The 14,044-nt window shown below is 36.8% G+C and overlaps 1 protein-coding gene across 4 annotated transcripts in view; it reads right to left on the reverse strand.

Moving 5' to 3' along the window:
* Window positions 1–14,044, reverse strand: part of RAB3IP (RAB3A interacting protein) — a 34,363-nt gene continuing 20,319 nt past the window's right edge. Inside the window, exons 6-10 of one of the 4 annotated variants that reach the window (XM_075057942.1) lie at window positions 9,320–9,448; window positions 6,902–7,014; window positions 3,386–3,485; window positions 3,208–3,277; window positions 1–443 (exon numbers count right to left, since the gene is read on the reverse strand). In XM_075057942.1, the coding sequence (XP_074914043.1) occupies window positions 361–443; window positions 3,208–3,277; window positions 3,386–3,485; window positions 6,902–7,014; window positions 9,320–9,448 (495 nt within the window). In that variant the 3' untranslated portion in view covers window positions 1–360. The remainder of the gene's footprint in view (window positions 444–3,207; window positions 3,278–3,385; window positions 3,486–6,901; window positions 7,015–9,319; window positions 9,449–14,044) is intronic. The other 3 variants (XM_075057941.1, XM_075057945.1, XM_075057944.1) reach the window with 3 other exon arrangements.

Consider the following 14,044-nt stretch of genomic DNA (forward strand, 5'->3'; position numbering starts at 1 on the left):
ACTGGTTTACACTTTGGCATGACCTATCAGGGAGGTTCACATCATTCTGCATCACAAAGAACAGAAGACAGACACTGCTTCAGACTAACACTTTAATCAGAAGGTTTGTTTTTAAATGTAAATTACAATCACTAATACACCTGCAAGTGCTTACCACATTTGTACAACTAAGTATTATATGTACGCATATACAGCATAGGTCAGTGTAAAACAATCACAGTACTTCTTAGTGCAATCTGTAAAAGGAGAACGATCTTGGACCCACTTTGTGGAAATAAATATCAAGTGACAAAAAAAAGATTCAGCCATTTTAGTTATGTATATTCAATGAAGTTCATGCATGCGCAAGAGTAAAAAGATTTAGAGCTCTTCCTTGTAATAGCCAAGTTTTGCTAGTGACATCTCTCTTCTCAGCTGCATAACTTCCCAGAACATCTGATCCACTAAAAGAGACAGAAATATCATTAAACATACTGAATTCATATTTTATTTCAACTGATGTATACAGGCTGCTTCACTGTACATCAGCTTAGGGGAATGTCTAGTAAAACCAGAATTAAGAGTGAGGGCTATTGGTGCTGGTTTGTGACAAAATTTTTTAAAAGTATTTAAATTAAAAATTCTAAATGATGGTCCTATAAAAAATTCCCCAAATTTTAATGATTTCTTTTTAAACTGGAGAACAAAAATACACTCCTACTTCTCGTTAGCTTCAATTAATTGCAGTGTCTCATTTTAAATGCCCTGCCCCTTGACTCATTTTCTGCAAAATTAAAGAACTACAAAAAGAAAAAAAGCAGAACTTGTTGGATAAGAATTGTTCCATCACAGAATCTGTAATTTTGTTACAATTTTTCCATTTGTAGTCTTCCTTCCTTCCTCTTTTTTCTACCAGTAATCTGCCAGCAACAATAAACTGGGGAGGAAAAAGACCTTTTTTAATTTCATCTGTATTTTGCTAAACTTGATGAGCTTAGTGCATACCTTAAGCTTCTAGATGCCACAGCAATATAAATCAAAATTATTGAGTATATAATTATTCAAGTCAAAAATTATTTCCATGCAGTCAAGATCATGATGTAGAATGACTATAAAGATTATTAACCTGAGCAACAAGTACAAGGTCTTCCCTATCATATTGCAAAAACCACTTTTGCAAAAGTGACCTCTCTCTCAAAAATTATATGGTGCATGAGTAGAAATACATGCAACGCATTACGCAGACAATTATCATAAATGCCTACATTCTTGTAAAGGTATTGTTGAAATATTTATATAAAGTTACAAATGCAAATTCTATGTTTTTAATGGCAAAGATGACAATTGAGCTGGAACACCAAACTCCATTTTTTTTCAAAACTTCTTGTGAAGAATGAACAATTCTAATAATGCTGAAAATATTTCATTATTTGATGGAAAAAAATATTAACTTAATTTCTTTATCTCAGTAGCAAAGTAAACAATTTTTAGTTGAAACTATATAGGACCTTTTGGTCAAAGTAAAAGCCTTTTAACTATAAACAAAATTAAAACTTTAACACATTTTCAAGATCTTCTGCAATGCTAGTAAATGAGTAAAAGTGACCAACACTTCAAGGTTTTATTAAGCATAATTTAATGTACAAAATAGTGAATTTCAGGTGAATTTCATGAAAATAATTCCCTTTGACAAGGAAAGTTAACAGCATTATTTTTTGTAAGGAACAGTCTGTCTCTGTCACCTCAGGATTACTTCAGGTTAGAAATGAAAACACAAGATTTGAGTGTAGCTAAAATACTGGGCTCTTGAAATGGGGAAACATCATAAGAGATAACTGTAAGTGAGGTAGACCAAAGTGGGTTTAATTCTAGCCAAATTCTGGGTGAAGCAAATCCCCACAGACTTGAAGACTGGAAGAATGAAAAGCACAGACATCCATAAACATTACAATGCTGTTTTACTCTACTTGCAAAAATACAACTGAATTAAAAAAAGAAATTTACAAGTGAAAACAATTTTTTTAATTAACTATTGACACAGGGCTAGTGACACTTTTCCCCCCCATCTGTGCTTACAAATCCAGGAGCCTAAGTGATACAGTCTGTTTCAAAACAAAACAAAACACAACAACAACAACAACAACAACAACAACAAAACTTGGACTGAAGGCTGTTGGGCAATATTCTTTGACCTGGACAGGCAATACAATTAAACCAATTGTATACAGTTTAAACACAACCAAATCATCATAATTTTCTTTTATAGTGATAAACAGGTAAAATAGTCCTGCACATGAAGACCAATAACTAAAACTCCAACATGCAACCTATTTTTAAATTCCAGAATTAAGTAACTAGGTGTACAGCGTGTACATTTTCATAACCATCATCTTTTATATGGACATATTGAAACTGAATAGCACAGTTAAGCAAACTTCCAAATTACTGTGCAGACAGAGTTAAAATAGTCAGTTGTTGGATATGCTGACAGGAACAAAGCCACCAGGCAACAATGGTGGGGGAAAAAAACCCACAGCCTGAAGCAATGGCAGTAAGGAAAAAAAAAAACAAAAAAAAAACCCCACACCATTTCCCTTTTGGGGTGGAGGGTAATCAAGCCTTACATTTATAACCAGAGCCCTAATCAAGAGTCTTTGCCATGCCACAGCAATGACCCAGACCTCATGTCTCAGCTGCACTCAGATGAATGACTACAGTATGGTTTCATGTTTATTTTTTTACAATTTAACCCCAAATACTGTCATCCTTGCCATTTCTCCCTGCAAGATAGTCTGACAAGAACAGCTGTCTGAATTCTCAATGTGAAGACAAACCAAAACACCAAGTGAAAGAAGAAAAAACGGTGCAGATCTAACCAAACTGAAGTTTTTTTGGTCTAAAATATCTCCCTATTCCATTAGAGAGACTTGATTTTTTTGAATACTGTGTGACAAAACTGTGACTGACGCCTCTCATTACAGAGTTTTATCATAACATTTCTTACTGAATAACATAAATGTCTAAAAATCACTGCTTTTTAATTTGTTAAAAAAAATAATTTTATTGGAGGGTAGAATATCACCAAATTCTCGTAATTACAACAATGACTACCAACAGATAGCCTTTCTGTAATGTCACATCACTGCTATTGTGCACAGATAGCACATTTTAGGTACATGCACTAAGTAAATTTCTATTTATATATGCCAAATACAATTCCCTACTCACCATCTTGCTGCTTCAACAGTCCTTGCTGGATGTATCGAATATATGTAAAGAAGTTACACACAGAAGTGATCTGAACCCATATAAAAATAATGGTGGTTAGTATCATTTTGTATAATAGTACAGAAAAAAACAACTGAATAGCTACTACCCAAAATGAAATCACAGTAAATCTACTTACCCTGTAACGACAGAAAGGAGAAATGTAGTAATAGCTGCTTGAATCTCCTAATTTGATTCTATGCTTGCATGACTTACTTTGTCCACTGAGAGCACATTTCCTACAAAATAGAAAGTCTGCATGAATTAATGAACAAATCTGACATTAACATCTAGACACCTGCATGTGTTTAAGGTGTTAATGTAATTGCTTCATATTGGCACAGATACCCAAGTCTCTGCCTTCATTTTACAAGTTGCAATTATTACATTATGTTGTCAATTATTTTAGTTCCACAAGGACTAATTTTCTTTCAATACCAGTGCATCATGATGCATTTCTGATTTTTAAAACTTTCTTCAGCTCTGGTCATGTACTTCCATATTCACTAATTCAAGTTGGCTTGACAACTGTGGAACAGTGGGATTTCTTTAACTCTTCACATGTGAAATAAACTTCGCTTAAATCACCAGTTGATGCCAACATTTAAACAGATTTTTTAAAAATTCTGCTTGATGTTGCATTTTATCATAAAAAAAATTAACAGCCCTACAGAATAGCAGTCAATTCTCTGAAGCCTCTCACAGATGTGTTCTAAGACCAGCTTTGCATTTATGCCCAATATATTCAGAGTATAAAATAACTTGGGACAAAAGAAAAGAGGCTGCTTGGCAATACTTCTTTCCATTACTATTACAAAAAGCGATGGTAAAATAATCAAATTTGCTTATTCTGGAGTATTGCAAGTAAGCTGTATTCAAGAACAAGGAAAGGTCAGTAGTCACCACGAATTCTTCCCAAAAAACAATTCAGGAAAATGCAAAAAATTTTCAACATTTCCTCCAACATTCTTTAGTAAAGGTGGTTTGGATCTCTTGAAGAAACTGCTATTAATACAATCATAATAAATGTAAATAAAATGGGAATTTGATTTACTTGGAATTTCTATATTGTAGCATCTCAGATGAACTGGGTTGTCATGGCATCCATGGTTTCACTGATTTTAAGAGCTGCTGGCTCTTCTCCCTTCCATTTCTACCTCACAAAATTAGGGAGTGTAAGAACAAGCAGCCTTTCAAAAGTGAAACAAAAATTACTAAGCTTATGTGGTTCTAAACAGTGGCTCAGAGGCCCTTTTAAATAGCCTGCAGCTGGTCCACAGAACCATGTTAAGACAGGACAAAATGGAAGAGTGTATATGATTTTCCATAGCAGTTTATGAGGACTGACAGCAGTCCATTGATCCAAGAAATGCTACAGTAGCTGAAGCAAGCTGATTGTAATTTCAGTCAAGCTTTTGTGAGAAGACAGACAGACTTTCAATGCTAGGAAAATAAAGCCCTTTTTTTCCTTCTGGCTATAGAATTACCTTCTATATGTTATATTCCATCACACCAGGTTAAATGCTGGCATGACAGTTACTACTAATGACTCAGTTCTGCGCTGTACGGCACACATGCAGCTCAGCGCTTTGCTCCCCATAGGGACAATTATTTGAATCCTGTGGGGAAACCCAGCTGTCTTTCGTTAAGGCAGCACTTACTACACACCATCACAGGCACCATTCAATAACTTCTGTATATCAAGAACCTTTCTTCACTGTTACCACAGCTCTCAGCCCTCCGCTCCTTATTTTGCTGTTGGGCTACTACCCACTATTTGATGCATCTGTTCCCCCACGCCCCCAGGCAACTGTACAATAAAATAATTCCTTTAAAAACATTACTCTAGTTTTTTGTTATTATTTATTTACAGTTTGTCTATATTACCTATTTAAGAACATGGTTTCAATAAAAATAGTGCTTTACACTACATAAAAATAAAAAATGTGAAACTGCTACTCTGATTCAGTGAAAACTGGAACACCTGTTTCCCTTTCAGTGCCAGTAATCATATACAAGACAAAGCACATTTGCTGCCAAATTACACTTAAATACTGCATATTCCTTACCTATTACTTATCTACAGGCAGTACCACAAAAGTTTTTGTTGCTACCTGACAGCAGGAAAAGGAAGAAAGGAGTACACCTGGCTTTTTGATACACCTGAAGTACTAAGTTACAATTTGTGCATTGTCATCTCAAAACATTAATCTATATCTAGCCAACTATTTAAGGATTACGTGAGTTCTAATTAAAAATTCATCTTACACTGGAGAAAATAGGTTAAAAATCTCATTAAACTTCTGAATGATGCAATTAAGTCTCCTGTTTTTGAGTAAATATTTCATCATGTCAAGACATAGGGAAGTTGCTTGAACCACAATGATTTTAAACCAACTTGCCAATCGCTCTTTAATGACGTGTATTGTCATAGCTTCTGGCTGCCCAGATTCTCTATTGCCCTCATGGAACACAGCTCACAGTGGTGTATCTTGGACTTGAAATCACCACCCCTTGAGTAGCTCCATTATTGGTGGTGGGTCCTTGTGATGAGGGACTGTTACAGCTCAAAGAGCGTGTTTTCTAGTGACAGGAGTAAGCTGAAGAATATATGAATGCCTGAATTTTGTAGGCTAGAAAGGATCAAAGACTAAGTCATAAACCACAATTTTCATTTTATACAGCTTCTTTAAAGAGAAAGAAAAAAAACTTTAAAATATGTTAAACCTATTATCTCTTCTACTCAAAAACAGAGGAAAAACAATAACTAAAAAACAATAGCAATGAGAAAGAAAAAAAAATTCCTAAGGGCCAGACAAAAGCATTTTGATACAAATTTTCCATCAGAAAATTGAGCTCTGTCAAAACAAATATTACAAGGAGAATCATCAGCTTGTCCAAAAGATCTCAAGCAGAAAAGGCAAGGCTTTCTCAAGACTTGGAAGGCTCCAGATTGGCACTGACCTTCTTTGCTTAACCCTGACATACACTAAAGCACACTACAAATCCCTTCCTTCTCCTCCACATCCATCAAAGCCCCCAGTGCCTCAGGCAAGCCCCTCCCTGTCATCCAAGCATACTTCCTGCTTTAGGTTCAAACTCACCTTCACCTTCATTCCCGCTTCATTTCATTCCTCCTGCTCAAATTCAGAGGATTTACTCTATATATCACCTCTCAAATCTTTCAGCTACCTTTGTCAGTGTGCTACGCATGTCCTAAATTTCTTATGCCACAAATACTCCAGAGGTCTGATATTCAACCTGTACTACTTCAGTACCTATTTCTTTCACGATGCTTTCCAGGTGAGAGCCCCTAGATCAAAAGCATCTGTTTTAACTATCAGGATGGTCTTCTCCAAAGAAGTAAATATGATGCATTGACCACAAAAGTAACAAGTGAAGTAAACAGCTCTCCTAAAAAGGGAATTTGTCTTAGAGGTTTGTTCTGCATTAGTCTTTTTTAAAAGTTTTTTATTAGTTGCTTACTTTCCCCATAAAATTTTGTAACTAGCAATCTTGAAGTCTTAGATTTTAAGAAATAAAGTTTAAGAAACACAAATTTGACTGAAGCGATCCATTGATAACTCTTGGATTGAGAAAACTACTATCTCAAATGAGTCAAGATTCCCCCCCTCTGTCTGTTAGCTTAACATACTTTGGTCCCCCACATTCAACTGCAGAAGCTTTCACAAATCGAACAGGTTGCAAGCCAACAGGTTCAATGCTCAGAGTGTTGTTTTCAACAGCTTCCAGAACAGCTGAGGCCAACTGCAAGAGAAATTTAGAAAGCATTTAAAAACAGCTCCGTGTTATCCATTGCCTCAAAGCAGTGACATATTTCTTCTTCTGTAAAGTTAAGAACACCGAAAAAAATCAACTCAAACAGAAATTCAATTACAAATGAGATTTTGCTTTCATCGTGAGCAAGAGGTCCCATTTCCAGGCTCCGGTTTAAATTCTGCCCTCCGAATAACCCTGCCCTCCCTGAGGCAAGATAACTGCCTTTACAGCTGGGAATGTAGTCAAGCATGTTTAAAATGCTAACTGTATTTTCAGTCATTCCTCATAAGCCCAAATAGCACATGCATTTGTACATGCAGTGTTGTGTCAGAGACTGGATATGGCACAAACTTTGTTTCTTTAAAAAAATTGGTCCAGTTTTATTGTGTTCTATGGAAACACAAAATGATGCAGCATGCTTCCTTATCTTGCAAAAAACAATTAAATATCATGTCACTGGTTTTCAGCCAAAGATAGCTTTAGAAAGGTGTTCAAACAAGTAAGACTGAACAATATCTAGAAAAGCCAACATAATACAAAGAAAAGTCAGTTGCAACTTTCAAACACTAGTCTAGTTAAAACATCATCGTCATGAAACAAAGTGCAACTTTGCTCAGGCTTTTTATATTAATTATTTATAAACACACAATCATAAGACACTAGAAATATGCTCATTTTGCTTCATTGGACCCAACACTTGCCCAAGACTACTGTTTAAGTACGGACAAGTAATAGCCATTACTTGATTTAAAAGAAGGTGCACTTTATGTTATTAGTGAAGTAATGCTGTGCCAAGGTTCCTTCCTACTGAGTAATAAAGATATTTTTCTATTGTACTTCGAATGTTTTAAAAACAGAATGTTACTATTAAAATTGTTCATATGAAATACTCTCTCTGCCATCTCCCAAAAGCAAAACACTACACACTTAACATGAGAGCCTACTGAGAGTTAATGTAATACTTCAACGATTCAGATAACTGCATTTCCAATTATTCAAAAACACAATACATGTGTAGTTTATTGTTTGGTTTAACTGCACATTAGTTTATCAATATTCAAGTGAAAACAGAAGTTGGTCACTATGCACTGCATCTGGAAACAATAACTGATATAACTGACAAGTGGTAGAAGCCTCATTCTTTCCTTAAGAGGAAATACAAATCTACAGTAATTATATCACCACTGAAGCAGAAAAAAACAAAATGAAGATGCTGGGAAAGACAACAGGATGGCCTACTTACACATACTGCAGAAGCAATTTAATTCCCATAGTAACCAAGTAAACTTTTTAGTGGGAGAGGTTCATATGATGCTGTACAACAACCATAATGAACTGGTATACAATTAACTAAAAGATCGTGCATACTTATGGCCAGCAAGTAACAGTAGATGAAAAGCGTGGGGAAAGAACACAACACCACGTTAAAACAACAGATAAACATTGTGAAGAAAATACAGTATTTTCCATGCAAGGGTTTAATTTTATTGGGGGGGGGGGGGGGAGGAAGAAATCAAGATTGAGGGCCTTAAAATTTGTTATTCTTATTTTAATAAAGATCTAAGAATATGGTCACTTTCCCCTAGAGACTGATATCACAACTACAGCCTGTAAATGCTGCTTAAGAACAAAAACTACGTAAAGCGGTTGGAGCTGGAATCGGTTCCACTTTACTCCCAGGATGGGTAAAACTCCAGTCTTTCCTCTGTATAGGAGAGTGTGTGGGAATAACACAAGGGAAAAAAGTGTCCTAATTCATTTCATCTAAAACCACATTCCCAAACTGCCTCTGTTGAATCATATCAAGTAGCAAAGTCTAATTCTTGTAACTCAAACCTCTCTTCAAGAAAACACTCAGACTGTCCTTGCAGCCTGCTCTGATTGATACGAGAGAAAACTGGTCCACAAAATCAAATATAATGGTCTCTGCTGCCCCCTATATAAACACAAGACAGTGACAGGGCACTATTTCTACAAAACATTATCTCTGAAATAACAGGAAAAACCCCATCATCCATTCCTACAAACATCAGATTCTGCCAGATTGGAGTAACATCTGAAGGAATAGACCTTAAAAGGCCACATCTGGAACAGCGTAAATGAAATAGTAAAGAAAAAATGATCACTTCAATACTCCAGACTAAACTTCAGCACTTCACTGTAAACCATCATGCTCTAATGAAACAAAAATGGTTAAACTTCATATGAAAACATTTTTAATACAGTCTATTGGCTTCATGTAACATATTTAAGGGAAAAGCGTCAGTGACCACATTTAGACCACTTCCATTACCTCACTTTTTGAGAAGGTTAAACATGGAAAAATATCTTCCCGATAAATTTTGTCCAAGAAAGGACATGTTCTGTCCATAGTAGGCTCATCCTTCCAAGATCTGAATTCATTGTACAAAGATAGGTCAGCCTAGAACACACACAAAGATTCACATATTTTAGTACTGCAATTACCACACTAGTGTCTATCATTTGCAAATATCCACAAGTAAATAATGAGCATTAAAACTAAATGCTTTCCATTGCACTATGAAAGAATGCTATTGTGCCCCAGCTATGAACACCTTCTTAAATCCACCTTCCTAAGACTGTAAATATAAGCAAATCAAAACATATCATTTTCAAGACACAGAGGTAATGCATTCACTGGTCACCACAACACCAGGGACAAGCTAATTACCTCTCCCCCATTTCCTAAGCTTCCAGGATAGCTTTGAAAAACTTAAGTGATTGTTTAACAGAAAAAAGCAAAAAAATAAATTTTCTTCTTAATGTACCTTCATTACAGTATTTTCATCCATCTCCATTTCTGCAAGTTACAGAAAAGCAGAGAAATCTAAAGAAAACAACTGCAATCCTAGACATCTTATACATTCACCCTGCATCTGAACATAACACACTGCTACCCAAATGCTAAAAGAACATTTAACACACTAATATATTAACACAGGAAAACAGGAATTCAATATACAAAACAAACTATACTTTTATTCTTCATTTTTCACCTTTGTGCCCAAACTCTCTCCTACGCCATGCTACAACAGGAAGGCAAGGATACTCCCTGGGCATGATTTATGAGCCTGCTCCCCCACAGCTCCTCTCGTCAATGGAGAAATACTAAAACAAGCTATTAAATCACACTAAGAGTAAGCATGGTCTGAGTTAGGAAGAGATGGTTTTATCTGCTTTGAAAACACCTTGTTTTGTCATCTCCATGTTGAGATTAGTTTAGCAGTGGGAAGGCACCTATTCAGTCTGGCGTTCAGGAGACTGGTACTAGGTCACTATTAAAATCCAGGTTTGCGTTATGGGACAGCCTGTCCCATGGGCTGGCAACCCCCTAACAGCTGGAGCACACTGAGGTACTCCCAGAGCACATCATCTAGTTTAGGGCTACTGTTCACAGGCACCAACGCTGCTCCAAGACGTGAACCAAGCAGAGTGGGGACGACTGCTTCCGATGCATATTCCTAATCCAATGTAAAAGACTAATGCTAGTCTGCAACACCATCCTCAGACTAGTTCTGACATTCTGTTGACACAGACTTCAGCACCTTTCCCCTCCAACTGGTTAAATCCCTTTCTTGCGCTATAGCAGATCTATACTCCTAAAACCCAAACCTAAAGCTATAGGAAGGGATGTATGCTGCAGGCCAAAGATAAGCCAGGATGTAATTTAAAAATTTTGTAATAATAAAAACAAATAATGTAGATGAGATAATGACAGAGGTAAAATAATGTATGCCAAAAGTGGAAAATAATTTCTTTTTAATCCTACTACAAAGATCAGTACACTGCTGTCCTGGGTTTGGCTGGGATAGAGTTAGTTGTCACAAGAAGCTGGGAGGGGGCACAGCCAGGATAGCTGACCCAAACTAGCTAAGGGGATATTCAATACCATATGACATCATGCTCAGTACATAACTGAGGGTGCCAGCATGGATCACGGCTCAGGAATGGGCTGAGCATCGGGTTCCAGGTACTGAGCAATTGCATTGTGCATCACTCACTTTATACATTCTTTTATTGGTATTATTGGTATTATTACTTCTTCTCTCCTTGTGCTGCCCTATTAAACTGTCCTTATCTCAACCCACAAGGTTTTACCTTTTTCTTCTGATTCTCCTCCCCATCCCACTGGGGCGGAGTGAGCGAGTGAGTGGCCACATGGTGCTTTGTCGCCAGCTGGTCTTAAACCAGGACAAGTGCTTTGAACCAACCTCTTTCAGTCTTTTGTTCTTTCCCCATGCATTACCCCTCCTCTGAGCTCCCAGCATTTGCCATTCTTTTACATATATATTTTGGGGAGTTCTTCTGTCATTTTTGTTGTGTTGGTTTTGTTTGTTTGTTTTTCTTGAAAAAGAACCTACAAAAATTAGACTAGCAAATTTGTTTTCCATTAGAGCTACTTGCCTTACACTCAGGTACAATCAGGAACAACCATCTTAATTAAGCTAGTCCATAAATGTTCTGGTTGCTAAGCCACCAACCTCATTGTACAAATGAAATTCAATAGGTGTAACTTGCTCCCTAAAGGAACATTTCCCATACCTTAAAACCCATCTCAGGTCTGGCTTTAAAATGAAAACAATCAAGACATAGCAGCAGGAAAAAAGCCATTTTTGATTTGTACTACACTGTTCTAAAAATTAAGATGCATTTCTTGTTAACTTGGTTATTTTCTAGATTTAACTCAATTTCCCTCAAATCTGCAATTTATAAAGGAAGCTGCCTTGAAAAAACAGCTCAGTGAATATAGCTTGATGCTCTTCCTTTCCAATCTACACTGTTACATGTGTATCTCCTCCCTGCCTTTACTTGCACTTTCACTAGATCAAAGTTTTGATTACCTGCAATTAAATATACAGCCAATTGTATTAATAATTCTAGTTAATTTTTTAATGTTTTCATTTTACAGTAAAATACACCAGAGAAACATTTCTGCTCTTTGAGCAACACTGATGCATTTATCAGCATTTACGCTGAGTGGATGCTACCTGCCTACCTAAGATCCAGGCAGCTATTCAGCTAAATCCTGTTAATACCTAAATTAATTAGACATGTCTACTTATCCTAGAGATTACTCCCACATGCTAGGAAATATTTCTCTGGGATGTTGGCACCTTTCTGCCATTTAGGGCAGACAGATACTCTAACTCTGTCTACATTCCACAAAGAAACCCAAGAGTTGACATGTATTCACAGCCAGCTCCATCCAACATCTCAGAATGCAAAGCTCCAGGTGGTAGACTCTCCGTAAAAGTCCAAGCTATGCTCCCCACACCACAAGGCCTCTATATACCCCTGAGCAAGGGTACTCTCTCCCCCCCTTTTGAAGCCAAGTCACTCAAAATCAGAAGAACAACATGCAAAGGGTAACCTAACTCAGTGGCAAGAACAATTATCAAGAAGGGGGCAGAAATAGGATTTCAGACCCAGCTCCCAGAAATGTAAAAACATTTACCTTAGACCAACAATAAAGAAAAGCAGTAAACAAAACCACAAAGCATTGGATAACAAAAGCAGTAGGGAAGGCATGTCTCCCCTGCTTAAAAGTATGTCCTAACTACCATGCCAGAGACAGTCTTGCTTTCTTCACCCCATGTTGCACTCCATTAAATAAACAGTCCTACTCAGAAGAGATAGAAAGACTCAAGTCCCAGTGAGTAAAAAAAATCCATGTGTTTCTTACTGATTCCCTGGGCTGTCACTGGAAGAAATAGTCACCATTTCCGAGCAGCCTCAATCAGCCTCAAATGTCTCCTTATGCAGCCAACAAAAAGGAGGAGAATGTACTAAAAAAATGTCAGGCAGATCGGACCTTCTGCAGCCTGTCCTTCACATTCACCACTCCCTCTCCACAAGAAATTGAGGCAAAACTGATTTTTCCCCTCACTCTTGCCTGACATTGAGAATTTCATTGAGTCATGACCTCAGTGTGATGCTTACAAAGCAACTGGATTCCATCCCAGCTCTCCCCTTTCCTGAAGGGCAACAAGGATTCAGTTTTTATAAGGAAAATATCCTGGGTACCACTGAAAGTGGGCTGGCAGGATGTAAAGCTTTTTTTTTTTTTTTTTTGAAGCCTAAGTACGAAACAGAAGCTGGAAAATGCCTTTATTTTCTAGATTTATAGTAAAAAGATGTATAGTATAAATACACTTAATAATGACTGGCAAAACAAAGTACAAAAATGGCCACTGTGAATCACATTAAAGATCCAGTTAGCCTGTTACCCCTCTGACAATGGCCAGCAGTCACAGAGCTGGCTGCAGAGCAGCATAAGATGACAGACAGTGACGTATCTTCATTTTACAGCCTCCCAACTTCTAGCAATCTGTAGTTAAAGAAGCTCCCTAAGCCAAATGTCATATCTATCTTCTATATACCTTGACAGGCTTTTGTCACTTTGCATGACTACATTTTGAACACATTTATATTTTTAATCTTGCTAACTTGTGACAATGAGTTGTAAAGCTTCATTATGTACTGACTGAAAATGATTTTCCTTTTAGCTTCCAGAGTTTTCTTACGACAAGAAATCGTTAATATTTGTTCACCACTCATCTTCCCTCTGTCACCTGTGACTGCATAGATTTTTGTTCTACCTCAGGTGTCTGTCTCTACAAATACTTCCATAGGTTTGACCATCTATGTCACACTTCATCTCAGAAAGGAGATAATGAAAATGTCTCATATTTTGAAGATATCATAGCTGCATGCATAGACACACACATTTACTATGTGTTTACACAGCAGTATAATGCTTTTTCTTTTGCTATTTATTCCTTTCCTAACAACTCCTAAGGCTCTGTGGGTCTTGGACCATCACTGAACACTGAAATGGTGCTTTCAGAGAATTATCCACAAGTACGCTACTTCTTTTTTTTCCCCAGCACAATGTAGCTATTTCTAAGTCCAAAACTGCATGTCTGCTAGAGTTGCAATTTTTCCCTAGATGCCTTATTTCCCATTTTTTGTTTTTTAATTTCATTTGCTATTCTAC

Source organism: Buteo buteo, chromosome 26 (assembly GCF_964188355.1).
Source record: "Buteo buteo chromosome 26, bButBut1.hap1.1, whole genome shotgun sequence".
Classification (NCBI taxonomy): domain Eukaryota; kingdom Metazoa; phylum Chordata; class Aves; order Accipitriformes; family Accipitridae; genus Buteo; species Buteo buteo.